General features: G+C 45.4%; 2 protein-coding genes across 3 annotated transcripts in view; both read right to left on the reverse strand.

The window, feature by feature from the left end:
• Nucleotides 1–5,026: 5,026 nt before the first annotated feature.
• Nucleotides 5,027–5,953, reverse strand: LOC136543834 (uncharacterized). Its single transcript, XM_066536175.1, has one exon. It carries the CDS (start codon nt 5,951–5,953, stop codon nt 5,027–5,029), a length of 927 nt encoding a protein of 308 aa, XP_066392272.1.
• Nucleotides 5,954–7,004: 1,051 nt separating this feature from the next.
• The window catches only part of LOC136541752 (sodium/proton antiporter 1-like), a 30,113-nt gene continuing 19,945 nt past the window's right edge, over nt 7,005–17,172 (reverse strand). For both annotated transcript variants that reach the window (XM_066533827.1, XM_066533826.1), the window contains 5 exons: nt 13,825–13,931; nt 12,013–12,133; nt 9,258–9,319; nt 8,872–9,174; nt 7,005–7,487 (listed from right to left, as the gene is read on the reverse strand). In XM_066533827.1, coding sequence (XP_066389924.1) covers nt 7,166–7,487; nt 8,872–9,174; nt 9,258–9,319; nt 12,013–12,133; nt 13,825–13,931 — 915 coding nt within the window. In that variant the 3' untranslated portion in view covers nt 7,005–7,165. The remainder of the gene's footprint in view (nt 7,488–8,871; nt 9,175–9,257; nt 9,320–12,012; nt 12,134–13,824; nt 13,932–17,172) is intronic.

Below are 17,172 nucleotides of genomic sequence, written 5' to 3' on the forward strand. Positions count from 1 at the left end.
CCCAGACGCATAGACTGGACCTGAATTCAGTAAATAGCTGTACAGGAAGGTCCTTGGTCATGATGTCTGTGAACTGGTGAGAGGACGGCACATGACGAACCCGAACTTGTCCCAAGGCGACTTTCTCACGAACGAAGTGAATATCAATCTCAATGTGCTTCGTGCGACGATGATGAACGGGGTTGGTTGTCATGTAGACAGCGCTAACATTGTTGTAGTAGACAACCGTCACCAAAGCAATAGAGACGTGGAGCTCCTGCAGGAGCTGGCGCAGCCAGCAGCACTCGGCCACCACATGAGCAACAACATGGTACTCTGCTTCTGCACTGGAGCGGGAGACCGTGGTCCGACGCTTGGAGGACCAAGAAATCAGATTGTCGCCGAAGTAGACACAATAGCCGGAGGTGGAGCGTCGAGAATCTGGACAGCCAGCCCAGTCGGCATCGGAGTAGGCGACTAGTAACTGAATAGGGCCGACACCAATGTGGAGGCCGGAGGAGAGAGTGCTCTTTAGGTAGCGTAGAATCCGCTTGATCATCGAGAGGTACGGCTCGCGGGGATCATGCATGAAGAGGCACACCTGTTGGACGGCGTATACCAAGTCAGGATGACTCAGCGTGAGCAAGGCTCTGGTACGCGGACAGATCAGCAACAGGGGCACCAGCGATGGCGGATAGCTTGGCATGAGTGTCAACAGGTGTCGTCGTAGAGTGACACTCAGCCATGCCGGCGCGTTGAAGGAGCTCAACGGCATACTGTCGCTATGATAAGAACAAGCCGTCGGCGGAGCGAGTGACGGAGATGCCGAGGAAGTGATGGAGTGCGCCCAGGTCAGTCATGGCAAACTCAGAGTGGAGGCACCCAATGATCTGTTGTAGAAATGCCGTCGAGGACGCAGTAAGGACAATGTCGTCGAGGTACAGAAGTAGGTAGGCGATACTGGTCCCGTCTTTGTAGACAAAGAGGGAGGTGTCGGAAGTCGAGGCGACGAAGCCGAGCTAGCGAATGTATGTCGCAAAACGCTGGTACCAGGCTCGGGGAGCCTACTTCAGGCCATAGAGGTAGCGCTGCAACAGACACACATGATCAGGAAAAACAGGGTCGACGAAGCCTGGGGGCTGCTGGCAGTAGACGGTCTCCTCCAGATGTCCATGGAGAAAGGCTTTCTTAAGGTCTAGCTGATGAATAGGCCAGGCGCGTGAGGCAGCAATGCTGAGGACAGCCCGGATGGTTGCTGGTTTGACCACCGGGCTGAATGTCTCGTCGTAGTCAATGCCGTGGCGCTGGGAGAAGCCACGAACCACCCAGCGAGCCTTGTGGCGGGCGAGGGTACCGTCGGAGTGGTACTTGTGCTTGAATATCCACTTTCCTGTGACCACGTTGGCGCCGAGTGGTCGAGGCACGAGGCGCCATGTCCCGTTGTCGATGAGCGCCTTGTACTCCTCAGCCATGGCTGCACGCCAATTTGGATCAGCCAAACCGCTACGGTAGTTGGCGGAAAGTGGAGACGGAGTGGTTGTCGCAGAGAGCCCCACATACCGCATAACCGGTATGGCCCCGGACTGGGTCCACGTGATGCGTCGTTCCTGCTGTACGGGAGGTGCTGGTGGAGCTGCGGGCACCTATGGCTGCTGTACAGGAGCAGTAGCCTGCTATACAGGAGCAGTAGCCTGTTGTACAGGGGCAGGAGGCTGTTGAACAGGTGCAGGAGCCGATCCTGGTGCTGTAGAGGACCCGTCATGCGCCCAGGGACACCGGCTGTAGACAAGCCGGATGTCCCGAGCTGGTGAAGCGGCGTGAACAACAGCTGGAGCCGAGGCAACCGCTGGAGGAGCACAAGCAAGAAGGTAATTAGCAAGCTACACAAGCTATCTAATTACAAGAGCAACTACACAAGCTTAATATGTATAAAAGTAATTGCCAGCTTGTGTAATGGGGATGCAAACCAACGGGAAGAACAAGGTTGACACGATGATTTTTCTCCCGAGGTTCACGTGTTTGCCAACACGCTAGTCCCCGTTGTGTCGACCGCTCACTTGGTGGTTCGGCGGCTAATTAGCATCACCCGCTAAGCCCACACGTCGGGCGCCGCAAGAACCTACCCCTTGAGTGAGGGTAGCTCAATGACACGCTTTACTAGAGTTGCTCTTCGCGGCTCCCGCGGGGCGAGCACAATGCCCCTCACAAGCACTTCTCCGGAGCGCCGCACAAGCTTCTTGCGCGCTTCGACGGAGACCACCACCAAGCCGTCTAGAAGGTGGCAACCTCCAAGAGTAACAAGCACCACCGGCTTGCAACTCGACCACCTAGTGCCATTCGATGCAACCTCACGATGCAATCGCACTAGAATCGCTCACTCACACAATCGAATGATCACTATCAAGTATGTGTGTGATGGAGGGCTCCCAAGCACTCACAAGCATGGACACTAAGTCCCTTGAGGTGCTCCACACCAGCCATGGCCGAGGGCCACTTCTATTTATAGCCCCAAGGGCTAAACTAGCCGTTACCCCTTCACTGGGCAACGGTCGGGCTGACCGGACGCTCCGGTCGAGTTGACCGGACGCTGGACCTCAGCGTCCGGTCGCCCATAGACGACCACGTGTCCCGGTTCCAACGGTCACTTGACCTGACCGGACGCTCCAGCTTCAACTGACCGGACGCTGGACCCTCAGCGTCCGGTCATTTCCAGTAAGCTCCCGAGCATGACCGGACGCGTCCGGTCGAATGCGATCGGACGCAGCCAGCGTCCGGTCACACTCCAGCGACTGCTACACTCCACGTCAGCGCGACCGGACGCAGCCTGCCAGCGTCCGGTGCATTCAGATCCAGCGTCCGGTCAGTTGACCGACGCCAGCATCTTCTCCATTCTCTTCACCCTTGCTCAAGTGTGCTAACCACAAGAATTTGCATCCGGCGCAATAGAAAATAGACATTCCATTTTTCCGAAAGCGCCGCCTTTGTAAATGTGCCAACACCATCAAGTGTACACCACCATGTATATGTGTTAGCATTTTCACAATCATTTTCCAAAGGATGTTAGCCACTCAACTTGCCACGCCACTCGATCCTAGCGACAATGCAAAGTTAGATCACTTGAGTGGCACTAGATGACCGATATGCAAACAAGTTTGCCCCTCTGATAGTACAGCCATCTATCCTAAACCCGGTCATAAACTTCTCTACACACCTATGACCGGTGAAATGAAATGCCCTAGGTTATACCTTTGCCTTGCGTATTCCATTCCATCTCCTCCAATGTCGATGCAACACATGCACCAACACGATCAACAATGATATGATCCACTTCATATCATCACATGATCATATTGGTTCTGGAGGAGCGTCGGGAGGAGCAGCAGGCAATACGGGGCCGTAAAACAAGATCACGGGGTCGTCGGTCAGCTCCTCAATGAAACCTTGGTGTGACTGCCAGCAGCAGAGGGCAAAGATGCAGGACGCACCCGCACTGTAGTACCTACAAGCAAAAAATCCAGGTCGTTTGACGACGACCTGGAGGGGTAAAGCCCGAAGGGAAAACAAGTCTCATCGAAGACCACATGGCGAGAGATGATGACGCGCTTAGTGGCCATGTCGAGGCAGCGGTACCCCTTGTGGGAAGAGGGATAGCCAAGAAAAACATAAGCTGTGGAGCGAGGGGAGAGTTTGTGGTGAGCCGTGGCGGTCAAGTTCAGATAACCGAGACCCAAAGACACGTAAGTGGGAGTACTCGGGAGATTTGTTGTGGAGGAGAGTGTATGGAATGTTGTGGCGAACAACAGAGCATGGACGCCTGTTCAGAAGGTATGTGGCTGTGGCGAGCGCCTTAGCCCAGTACTGAGCAAGCATGTGTGCATGTAGGAGCATCGTGCGACTGATGTTGTTCAATGTGCGAAGAAGGCATTCAGCCTTGCCATTTTGTGGGGAGGTATATGGACACGAGAGGCGTAAATGAATAACACGGGAAGCAAAGAGAGTATGAAGGGTATTGTTTACGAACTCAGTGCCGTTGTCGGCTTGGACAACTTTGATGGCAAGGCTGAATTGAGTGTGGACATAATTGCAAAATTTTGCAATATGTGTGGAGACTTCAGATTTGCGAGTGAGGGGAAAGGTCCAACAGAAATGAGTAAAATCATCAAGTAAAACGAGATAATATTGATACCCGAATACACTGGCAACCGGGGATGTCCATACATCACAGTGAACAAGTTCAAAAGGCATGAAAGTATATAAACTGGAATCTGAAAAAGGAAGGCGCACATGTTTGCCAAGCTGACAAGAATGACATAGCAGTTGCTCTACTTTATTACAGCTAATGGACGCATTACGACAAAGAATGTCAATGGTGGCGGAGCTTGGATGACCAAGACGGTGATGCCAGAGGTCGGTGGAGATGGCAATGTTGGCGTGTGGAGCGGAAGACACAGCAGGGAAGGTGAAAAGATCACCAGCACTATTGCAGCGAAGCATCACGCGTCGGGTCGGGATATCCTTGACAGAAAAACCAAGAGCGTCAAATTCTATAGAGCAGTTGTTGTCTCTAGTAAATTGACGGACAGATAGCAAATTGCAGACTAGAGATGGGACAACTAAGACATTATTTAGATGAAAATTGGACTCTAGTGTATGAAGAACAGACTCACCACGACATGAAATAGGAAGATTTGCACCATTGCCAACTGTAATGGAAGAGTGAGGAGGAGGCTGGCGAGTGAGGAGTATACCATCCGAGGAGCTCATGTGGGAGGAGGCGCTGGAATCCAGGACCCAGGGATGCTGGCCCTAGAGATGCATCTGATTGAGTGCAGCGACAAGACCATCCTAGTTCCACATGGGAGCTTGTTGGGAGACGTGAAGCGACGCAAATGTCGTCGGGGGCTGCGTAGGCGCAAAGGCCGTGTGAGCCTAAGGAGGGGCGCCAAGCACGCCAGGGCGCCAGCCACCCTGCTGAGCCGAAGGAGGGCCCTGTGGCGCCCATGGATTGTAGCAAATCTAGGGGCACATGGGTCAGTATTTGACCAGTCTAGCCAACGCCGCCGCGCTGCTGCGCAGAGCCGCTGTTCCAGCCACGCCGACCCTTGCCCTTGCCCTTGCTGCCGTTGTTGTTGCCACCGCAGCCGCCCTTGTTGCTGCCGTAGCCGGTCACGTGTGGGTTTTGTGGACCTCCAGAGTTGGCTGTGGCAGCGAGAGCACGACACCCGCCCGGGCTGGTGCAGCCAGAGCCGGCGGTGGCGAGGAGGACGGTGCTGGCGACCGTCTTTTCGTTGTTGGCGAGATGGAGCTCCTTTAGTGCCAGCATGTCATGGGCTCTGGCGAATGTGGGAAGTATAGCGGAGTTGGCGATGTCGTCGGCGGTGTTGGAGAAGCGAGGATTGAGGCCACGCAGAAGGGCGAGGACGAGCTGCGAGTCCTGGACAGGATGGCCAACGTCGCGAAGAGCGACGGCCTTGATCTTCAGCCGCTGGCAGTACGCCGATATGGTGCTGTCACCTTGCACCATGGAGTGAAATTCGTTGAGGAGGAAGATGGCGCGCGGCTCCCGGTTGGCGCGGAAGATCCCTTCAATGGCCACCCACAGATCACAAGCGGTTGGATCAGCACCGTCCATGGCGAGGTCGAGGACGGAGTCGTCGACGGAGCCAGAGATCCAGCCCCGGACGCAGCACTCCGCGGCATCCCACTGAGGATCATCAGGTCGAGGGGGAGCAGAGCTGTCGATGTGCGAGCGAAGGCTGAACTTGCCGCACAGCGACTTGAAGAAGAACGCCCACTTGGAGTAGTTGGATTGAAGGTCCAACGTAAAAGGGATGTGGGACTTGACATTGACTGTGGCGTAGTTGTGAGCCACGATCGAGGCAGCAGCGCCGGCGCTCATGGCAGGCATGGTGGGAGTTCCTGTCGTGGGCAGGGTGCCGACACTGGTGGCCGAGGAGGAGGCCGAGGTGTCCATGGGAGAGGAGAGAGGGAGGACGGGCGAGAGGAAGTCTCGCGCGTGGGGGGAAGTCGCGCGATCACGGAGTCGCGAGGTGGAGGGAGGGAAAGATCGGGAGAATAGGATCTAATCGGCTGATACCATGTAGAGACACACCTCACACCCAATATGGGGGGTGACCTTCATATATATAGCCAATATGGCTGGGTATACAAGGAATACAATCAAGTATACATAGTAAGTGCTAATTATAGCTAATCACACATAGACCTGCCTAATAATGTGCATACTGCAGGCTGGATTTCTGAATTGCCTACAGTTGCTATTGCAGAAAAATACATAAATGAACATGCTACCAGGATTTATATTATTTTACTGATGCTAATAGGATTTGGTATCCTGAGATGTGCTTGCGTGACACTGAAGTTGTAAGTTACCAATTGATGTATCATCAACATCACATTCCGAGAAAAAAAAAAACATAGGTGCCCAGAATACCAGAATACAAGCCTCAAACTGATTACTTGAACATGGGTGGGAACCACCAGGAAAAATAATTCAAGAATGAAATGAAACGAAAAGTAATTCACGAATAGTGTCCCTAAGAATAAGAATGAATATTTATGGAACATGGATGTGAACTCATAGTTGGCAGTAGGAAGCAAGATATATTCGTATAGTTACCGTTCAAACTGTAGGTCAGCCTAGATTTGCTAAAGCATTTTTCACTTGAAATTTTTAATTTATGTCGCCATGCTTGCAAAAGGTAGACAAACCATAAGTAGCAGCACAGTAACAAGAAAATAGAGGGAAAAAAATCAATGATACTAAACTGAACAATATTTACACAAACAACTGCAATGATCAACTAAGGTAGGTGCAGTCTGAAACAAAAATTGTATTCACATTTCTCGAACACGCAGGAGAGCTGCGTATCATTATATTAAGAAGAGAAAAAGGGGGTTAGGGGGTTTAGGCACGTGAGTTTTAGTTCCGGCTGGTATTTAAAGTTTTATTAGGCGCGTGAGTTTTAGTTCTACCGAGTGTTTCGTGTGTGGGTGTGTGATCTATTCACAACACTAGACTTCTAAAAGAGAGAAAATCAGCATATACAGATTAAATTCAACAGTTTGTCTGGGAAATATATGGAAATGCAGTTAAATGCACATGACTGATACCATAATAAAGAACTTCACATTGCTGTAATATATCTTTTTTGATAGTTTCTCTTCATATTGGGACAACGGAGCAGTTTACCTTGCGAAAATACCAAAAGAAATCCACCTTCTCCATTCCCATAAAAGCAACGCCTGCTGCGGAGCCAATGATAAGCATTGAACCACCAGTACCCGCACAGAATGCAACAAGCTGCCAGAAGTCTGAGTCTTGAGGGAATGAAGTCAGGTCATACATCCCCATGGTTGCAGCAACAAGTGGAACATTGTCTATAATTGCTGATGCCACACCAATTGCACTAGCAATAAGATCAGCATTTGGAATATTGGCATCAAGATAATTTGCTAACTGCCTCAAAATCCCTGCAGATTCCAAGCTAGTGCCAAAAGAGAGAAAAACTATTAGGAAATGAACATCTTATTGGTAATGGACTGGACTGCAGATAACAGGACATGTGTTTTCTCGTCACACTAACGTCACGAAGGTGTACCAGTTTATAAATATAAATGTATATTACATAGAAAACAATTATTCAATACCATATCGCAAACAGAATCTTGGCCATCACTGACATTTAGGGTAGAAAAATAGTGCAACAAAAGAAATATCGTATCCAAACTAATTTCATTTTTAAGCCATGCTCCAACAGATCCTAATAATCTAGCCATGCTTGTAGTTGTAGTTCTACAATCTGCTGTGTGGTTGCTAGCATTCAACAGTAACCGTGCCACTGCAGTAGACAGACTTGTAGCTACAATAACCCTGAACATGACAAAATCATTGGCAGCTATCACAAACTTTGTTGTTCCCTCAAATAAAACAAGAAACTACTACATTCCAAATATATGTTTAAGCTTCCTTCTTTACAAAGATAAGTCCACAAGCCAAGAGGACTTTTCATTCTCTGTCCTATTTTGCCCCAATTAATATGCATCTTAATCAAAAGCATATGACCCATCTCAATTATGACAATGATTAATGGGCTATAAGTTGTACTCCAGGGTGATGGAGGATTGCAAGGGTGCTCTCTTGGGCGCTGTAACCGCCATAGTTACTGACTCAAATTCTACATTATTGTTGATACAAGTGCGCCGAATTGTGGTCCACCTTGAGGAGGCTCCAAGTCATGTGTCTTCCTTGGTGGCACCAGTCAGGAGCATGAAGGATCTGTGGACACACCTTAAGGCTGTCAACAATCAAGAGTTGAATCCTATGGTCGACGGGCACATGATGGAGAGGTGGGATCCAATGATCCTTGAAGCTAGTATGCCATCAGTACCGCCCCTGCCTACGCCTGCTAAGGGTTGTGGCTTGTGACGCCGCACTGGATTGTGAACGGTTGGAGGTGACTGTTTTCTTTTATTTAGGTCGTGTTGGTTCTCCTTTGAGGTTTTGTGTCAGTCGTATGGGTGTTTGGTCGTGTTAGGCAAGCTTGGTTATTTGTTTGGTCCGCAGAATGTCATTGCTTGATGACTTGATCGTTGTTGGTGAGATTGTGTAAGGTCATGTTTGGTCGTTGTACCTGGCTATTTCGGCCACTCTCTTAATGCAATGACATGCAGATCTCCTGCATATTTGAGGGAAAAAAGTTGTTTTGCAAATATACTTATATCTAGTACAAGAAGTAAAAATAAATGTCTGCCTGAAATGTTTTGCTCATTCATTATTAACAATATTGTATACCAATCATATACAATTCTCAGTGGCGCATTTGCGTTTCTGAAATATTCTAGTAAAAGAAGGGAGAGGAGAAGAATTACCTGCCAATTGATAAAAGAATACCTAAGAAGAATAAAATTCCCTGTGTATCAATCCGTGATAGTGCTTGTGGAACTTTCAGTCGCTGCCTTTCAGAGTCTCCATAATGTATTGCATCTGTCAGGATCCAGAGAATCCCAAGACCAAGTAGCATACCCATGAAAGGTGGCAGGCCAGTGAGAGCTTTAAAGATGGGAACAAACACTAATGCTCCAACTCCAACACCTAATACAAGTTGTCCCCGAGGAGCCATCTGCTCTGATGACAGCAAGTTGGAAGATTTCTGAGACGACCCATTTGCTTCACTGTTCGCAATGTATAAAAATTGTTAGATGAGACACTGTTAACTGTTTCATTTTGTATAGCATAGTTGTCACTGGTTAAGAACCTGGTGAGGGACATCAGAGCCAGTGGGACTGCCAACGAAACAGCTGAGGGAATAAACAAGCCCTGCCAGATCATAAAGTAGTTCATTTAAAAAAAAATGACATAGCATTTTGCTGGCATGCATAAAATAAACCACAAAACTCCACAATATTGAGTTGCATGCACCGACCAATTCAACCCAAAAGCTTCAGCTGATGAAGAGAGGTGGGCAATTCACTTATATTCCAATACTCCCCCTCACGTGGAGGCTCCCTTAGGCCTCAGACGTGGAAATAGGAGCGAGCTACAATTATTTTATTTAAATTGCGCTAACCAGGATTTGAACTCGAGACCTCTGGTTCTGATACCATATTGAGTTGCATGCACCGATCAATTCAACCCAAAAGCTTAAGCTGATGGGGAGAGGTGGGCAATTCACTTATATTCCAACACACAATACTAGGCCAAGTTCTATCTCACTTGACTACAGAGCGAAAGTGGAAAACTGGAAACCATATCATAAAAAGGTATACATCAATTAGCTTCCATATAAGATCAGACATAATAAAAATAAGCCATATGTATGATTAACCACATGGTGCATGCTCCATGAATGAGACCAGAAATGCCTACCATATTTTACATGGTGCAAATGCTTACTGACTTTTTCAAACTTGAGTCACCAAGCATACAGACCCACCAAAGGATGTCATAATGAATACATGCATTCTGCATTGCACATGTAATGCAATTGTAGCTAGGCCTTCCATAAAGCTACAAAAGTCCACAATATGTTCTTCTAGGACCTTACGCTGACCAGTCCAAAAGGAATGGGGGCAGGGAGGGGCGGGGGACTAGATGGGTCTTTCCACAAAACAATGTATCAGTAATGCAGATTAGAGATAAAATGAACATTGTTAGTCACTAAACGTTTTGTCTTAACATTTCATATACCGTTTAGCATAGCATTTCATTAGTTAAGGCAAGAAAGTAGAGCCTTGACAATATCATAAAAACAAATAGAATCTCTGCAGTCTACACTTTATATTGTAAACTAGGTAGCGTGCCCGTGCGTTGCTACAGGACAACTAAATCTTTTGTACTAAAAACACACGGATCGCACGATAAGATAACAATACTGTTAAATTAAATACCGATGTCAAAGTGACATTTAATTCAAAAAGCAAAGTTCGTGAAATTAATACAGTCACGGAGAGCGCGACGTCGTAGGCTCACAAACTCTACTGTATAGACTTTTTCGTGATACGGCTAAGATAATATTTTATATTGGCAAAAAGAATTCTACGATATCCATTTCTTTCATGCGCCAATAAATCCATGAATAAGTTCCGCTGCATCTCCATATAATCATGTACACACAGGTTCGAGTATATATGCAAATAGGTTCGTGCCCGTGCGTTGCTACGGGATAGCCAAACTTTTGTACTAAAAACACACGGATCGCACGATAAGATAACAATACTGTAAAAGTATATGACCGACGTTAAAGTGACATTTAATCCAAAAAGCTAAGTTCGTGAAATTTACACAATCACAGAGAGTATGGCGTCGCAGGCTCACAAACTCTACTGTGTAGATCTTTCCGTGATGCGGCTAAGATCATTTTTTATACCGGCAGGAAGAGATTTTCGATATCCATTTCTTTCGTGCGCCAACAAATCCACGAATAAGTTCTACCACATCTCCATACCATCATGTACACGGCGCTGGCAAGCGAATTAGCCACAACTTATGTAATTAGTTTTATAATTAGCTCATGTTTAGTCCTCCTAATTGATATCTAAAAATTCAATGTGACCGGGACTGCAGGTGATCGATTTATTTCCTTCAAAGCAGACGTTTCCTTCCATGCATGCATGATTGTTTCCTTCCATTCATGAATTGACCGAGCGAGAGAGGGGCACCGCATGATTGTTTCCTTCCATGCATGTGGCCTCAGGTGATCGATTTGTTTCCTTCAAAGCAGGCGGGGATCGCAAGGATGACAGTTTCTTTTTCTATCGCGCGGGGTATCGCACGGCCGGAAGGGAGGAGCGACCTAAAAAAAAGTCGCACAAAAAAATTATCTTACTTTTGTTCTTTTTAGTTGTAGGAGATATAGTGACAGCATGCATTTGCTTTGTGAAGGCCATCCTGTTAAATAATTTTCTAGTTATTATAAGATACTAACACCCTTCTCCAGACCCCGCACAGAGCGGGAGCTCTCTGCACTAGGTACACCCTTTTTTTATAAGATATATTACAGAAAATATAGACTCCGTGCCATCTACAGTCAAGTATATTGATTTAATCCAGACTCATGATGTTTGCAACGTAGAACACATACATCTCTACTGTGTACTCGGTAAAACATGATTTAATCCAGACTCATGATGTTTGCACCATAGAACACATAAATCTCTGTGTGTACTCGGTAAAACATGTATGAATAGAGCATTTCTGATAAAAGAGAAATAGAAAATGTAACATTATCCTTTATTAAATCTGACATGTTTAGATATTTTTTGCACTTCTCCTTCAAGTAAATTTACTGAATTGTATAACTTCCATACAGAAAAAGACAGCCAATATTTTGAATTAATAACAGATATGAGTACGAAAATCTAGATTGCTACATTTCATTACCAACTAAGGAAAAGAACAACATAACATGAAAAGTTAATTAAAATTTTCAAAACAATTCAGAGAGCACAAGACACAAGGAAATATTTGCATAAGCATATCGTGGAAAACAAGCAAAAATTACAAAAGCTAACCTGCATTATTTTCAATGTTGTAATCTGACCATGAATCCACAACATAGTGGTTGTCACATCACCAATTGGTGTCCATGCACCGCCAGCATTTGCTGCTATTACAACAACAGCACCTAACAATCTGTCCCAATAAGTCAATGTTTAACTCCTCCAAGATTGTAAAGAACATTCCACCAAACTATTTATTGTTGAATTTGGAGAACAAAATGTTCTTTAGACTGCTATTACAACAGCAGCACCTGACAATCTGTCCCAATAAGTCAATGTTTAACTCACCCAAGATGCTAGTAAATAACATTCCACCAACTATTTATTGTTGGATTTGGAGAACAAAATGTTCTTAAGACCAATGGACTGGCATGTGATGGAACCTAACTTAAATGCTGTTCCATCTCTAATGCCATTATCCTAATAAGCTTTAGAAGAAAAGACTAGCACTAAATGGTGAAAGTACGCAAAACACAATCTTTGGCCTTGCCCCAACACGAAAAGAATAAGTCAAAACTCCTTATTTGCCACATAGTGTCCCCTCAACCCCCAAGCCACCACCAAAAAGGGCATCAAGTTAGGTTGCATTATTTTCAAATCATACCCTCCTTTTTATTGGTCGTCCTCCCATGAGTTTGGTGTTAAGTGCAATGCAAAAGACCTGTTTTTTGATCTAGTGTCTTAAAGAGTTACAACTATAGCAGGACCCTGTATATGCCACCAAGCATTGTGGATGCACAGGGATGATTTAAAAAAATTGTTACTCAGAGAGTTCTAGTTGTGTGCCTTTACTCTCGCTGCCACCTGAGATATGCATTCATACACCCTTGTAAAGTAAGCCATGCTGGAAGCTCATAGCCACCTGTATCCTGGCATTTGATCAATGGGAAATCCATGGGGGTAGAGTGGTAAAATCTGGAGGTGGAAGATAATAGAATGGATTGTCCTTATCACCAACACGGCTTGTCCCTGCAGCAGGAGGTTCTGATCATGCTGAAATTTGGGTGGTTGGGTAAACTTGGTTGACTTGACCTCCTTTATTTAAGAGCCTGACCGAACAATCTTAGCTAACATCTTTAACTAATCTAACTTGATATCCAAAGGCAACTACAGATACACAGACCAAGCCAGCTACTGGGCCAATGCTACAGGCTATTAGGCCATTGTTACAGCATCCAAAAACACATTGCAATTACCCATGTGCTATGCATCTAAAAGTAAGTTGAAGCTATGCAATGTTAAAGGCAACAAGAGCCAACAGAGATGGCAACAATTCTATACAACGGCAGGAACTTGTTGAGAACATTTTAGTGGCATTCAATTGTTAATTTTATGGTATCTAAGAATTTTTTCTCCATATGAAATCCCCAAACAAATTGTGAAGGTACTAATGGACTGACCTGCTAACCTGCGCATCATTATATTAAGAGAGAAAAGGGCAAGATCCCAAACAACCCCACAAACACCATACACACATGCACGCACACACGCATGCACTCATGCTGCCATTTTAAGGGCACAGAGTAAACATTGCTAGGTTGAACAATGGTCCATTCAACAATCTACTAAGCTGCTACAGGATAAATTCTGCAATAATTTTGATACTTCTAAGTCCATTTATCAGTATCAATGACTATATAATAGAGAAAGATGCTACACACTATATTGATCCTAGGAGCTATTCCTGTATACAGAGCAAGCGTATAATGAACACATGTATAGTGGTGCTAGGATGAGATCATTATGAGTAAAATGACGAAATAGTCAAGAAAATAAGTACTAGATAATGTGTAGACATGACAGGTGAGTTAACAGAAAACATACTTTCTGTATTCTGATGGAGGTACTAGTTTCCGAAGCAAAGACACCATCACAATAGTGGAAGTCAGGTTGTCGAGGATTGAACTCACGAAGAAAGTTACAATACCAATCTGAAACAGTTAAATAATTCATGTTTAAAAAATAAGACAAGATATTAAAAATATGCCATAAATTTTATGAAATCAAAGTTTCATGGTACTTGGTTGCGTAAAATGTAGGGTGTTTTTATATTGTTCTAAAAGTACTAGAGTTTTCCCTACTTCTTTTGTACAATTCTTGTCGTTTTATTACCAATGCGCATATTTAAGCAATCATTTGTTGAGCAACTTTGAACAAAAATGACCCCATAACAATTAAAAAGATGTATTGGTGGGGCCGGGAAGCAGATGTGCAAACCAACAGGTTGGGAGTTCAACTCCCCATTCTCACAAAAAAAAGCCACTCCTGTGCTATTTTCAGTTTTCCTTGCGCTTACTTAGGCCTCCCACTCACAATCAACAAGCCGACCAAGGAATATCTGCTACCGTTGGTAGAGAAAGTTGCTGACAATCTCCCTGGTTGGAAGGCCCCTCTCATGAACAAAGCCAGTCATTTGATCATGGTCCCCATCTACCTGATGATTGACATGGACCTGCCCAAATGGGTTATCAAGGAAATAGATAAAAGAAGAAGAGGTTTTCTCTAGAAAGGTGAAGAGAAGGCCACCGGTGGGAACTTTCTAGTCTTCTGGACATGAGTGCGATGTCCTCTTCATTATGGTGGCCTCTGAATTCATAACCTCCAAATTTTAGGATGGGGCTACACATCCATTGGTTATGGCTACAAAAAACAGATGCCTCTCATCCTTGGGCTAGGCTGCCTGTCCATGTGCCTAGGCAGGCCCTTGATCATTTAGTGTGGCAGTAGAAACCATCATCTGCAGTGGGGAATCAACTATATTCTGGTGTGACCGATGGCTGCATGGAAAGCAGTGGCTGAATTGGCCCCAAACCTCTTTAGCAAGATCCCTAAAAGAATTATGAAAAGGTGTACAGTGAGCCAGGCATTAAACAATCGAAGTTGGGTTGCAGACATAAGGGGAGCTTTAACTGTACAGGTGCTGGTGGAATACTTGCACATCTGAGAGTTAGTGAATGGAATTGCCATACAGCAGGATACCCATGACCAACATCGATGGAAACTGACCTCTACAGGTTCTTACAGCAGCAGTCAGCCTATGATGCTTACTTTCTAGGAACCATCAGGTTTGCCCCTTGGAAACGAATTTGGAAAAGTTGGGCTCCTATGAAGTGCAAGTTATTTATTTGGCTTGCTACCAACAATAGGCGTTGGACCTCAGATCGGCTTGCCAAACGTGGACTGCTTCACCCGCCAGCCTGCCCTCTCTGTGATCAGGCTGATGAAACCATTCAACATATTCTAGTTTCTTGTGTGTTTTGACAGGGAGGTTTGGACTTTGGTTCTCAGGAATTAAACCTAGCTGCAGTGGTGCCTCCGACCTCTACATGCTGTTTCCAGGGATGGTGGTGCCAGACAAGGAAATGCGCAAGGGGTTCAGTTCTGTAGTTATTCTTGTTGCCCGGGAGCTTTGGAAGCACAGGAATCCTGCTGTTTATGAAGGAATTTCTCCGAATGTCCAGTTTGTTCTTCAAATGGTAGAAGAGGAATGCCATGTGTGGTGTTTGGCCGGTGCTTCTGGAAAAAGCTCGTATGCGACGGTGCCGCATTTTAGCATGCTGTGCAACACCGGCTCTCAGCTCTGTGGAACGGTGGGATTAGCTTCATCTCTATGGGCCCAGCTATTATCACAAGGGTACAGATTTCTTGAAGTGAGTACGTGTAGGTAATCTAGACGGTGTCACACGGCCTGATACATGTGGCACCGTCGCATATAATTTTGTTCCAGTGCTTCTGCTCTTCAGGAGCTTATTCTGAGGTTGTTTGCTCCAAGCCCTTAGTGGCCTAGTATGGCAAATTGGTTATGGTCGGGCCTTTTATTCTTTTTTTTTTGCAGTATGTAGTGTGAGTTGGGAAGGTTTTTTCTAGGCATCCTGTTTTGTAAAGTTTTCCCCTTTTCCCCTTTTTTAATGAAATGACACACAACTCTCCTGAGTTGTTTGAGAAAAAAAATGTGTGGTCCACTAACGATCGCAGCATGACACGTGGCTGCATAGCACATGGATAGCCAGGTTTGTGGCCTTTTTTCAAGCCTGCGGAAGAGAATCTTCTTCCCCAGTGGTCGAGTTTTTTTAAAAACCTTAGATAATAATGAATATGTAGTTTTTAAATCGCAAAATTTTCACTTTAGGGCTTTATATTTCATCTGCTAGGAATGTAATTAAATGCAAGTTGAATTATTCGAGAAGGTTAATTTTACTGATCACCAGGAGGTCCTAAGAACACCCAGAACTTCAAGCATTTCAAATCTGTAATTCGGGGTAGCTAAGCAAAATAAGCTCTCCTTGTTCATAATAAATAAAAGGAAAAGATGCAATAAATAAAAGGAAAAGATGCATGAACTTTTCAACATACTACACATGGATAGCACAAATCTCCTGGCCCTGATGGCTTTAATGGGCTCTTCATCAAATCCTGCTGGCACATTATAAAGGAAGATGTCTACAGCTTGTGTTTTGACTTCTTCAATGGCGATTAGAACATTCAGGCCATCAACAATTCCTTCATCACTTTGATTCACAAGGTCAACAATCCAACAAATGTAAATGACTTTAGACCCATATCTCTGATGAACTGTTGAAAGCTCTAGCTTGGTTTTGGTGAATTGATGAAACCCTAAGTACTAACCTAGTTTATCAAAGTGATCATGAGATATGTAGCCCTATTCCAAGTGGTGGAGCAATGGTGAAGATCATGATGATGGTGTGGTGACCATGGTGATCAAGTGCTCGGCTTGGAAAAAAGAAAGAGAAACAAAAAGCTCAAGGCAAAGGTAAAACTTGATAGTAGCTTTTTGGTTTAGTGATCACGACACTTAGCGAGTGTGATCACATTTAGGATCGATAGCTATACTATTAAGAGGGGTGAAACTCGTATCGAAATGCAGTTATCAAAATGTCACTAGATGCTCTAACTCATTGCATATGCATTTAGGATCTAGTGGAGTGCTAACACCCTTAAAAATGTTTGCGAAAATATGCTAACACATGTAAACAAGGTGATACACTTGGTGGTTGGTACATTTGTGCAAGGGTGGAAAAGTTGGTGAAGTGAAGGAGGTGTTTTTTCACTAAAAATCAATGACCGAACGCTGAACCCGAGGTGACCGGATGCTGAGGTGGTGAGTCCGGTCATTTATAAAAGTGTTGGCGCGCTCGGGCTAGGTCTGTTCAG

This window comes from Miscanthus floridulus, chromosome 3, assembly GCF_019320115.1.
Source record: "Miscanthus floridulus cultivar M001 chromosome 3, ASM1932011v1, whole genome shotgun sequence".
Taxonomy (NCBI): domain Eukaryota; kingdom Viridiplantae; phylum Streptophyta; class Magnoliopsida; order Poales; family Poaceae; genus Miscanthus; species Miscanthus floridulus.

Bases quoted from the DNA above. Each gene is read 5' to 3' on its own strand.
- LOC136543834 (XM_066536175.1), bottom strand. From the start codon at position 5,953: ATGGACACCTCGGCCTCCTCCTCGGCCACCAGTGTCGGCACCCTGCCC.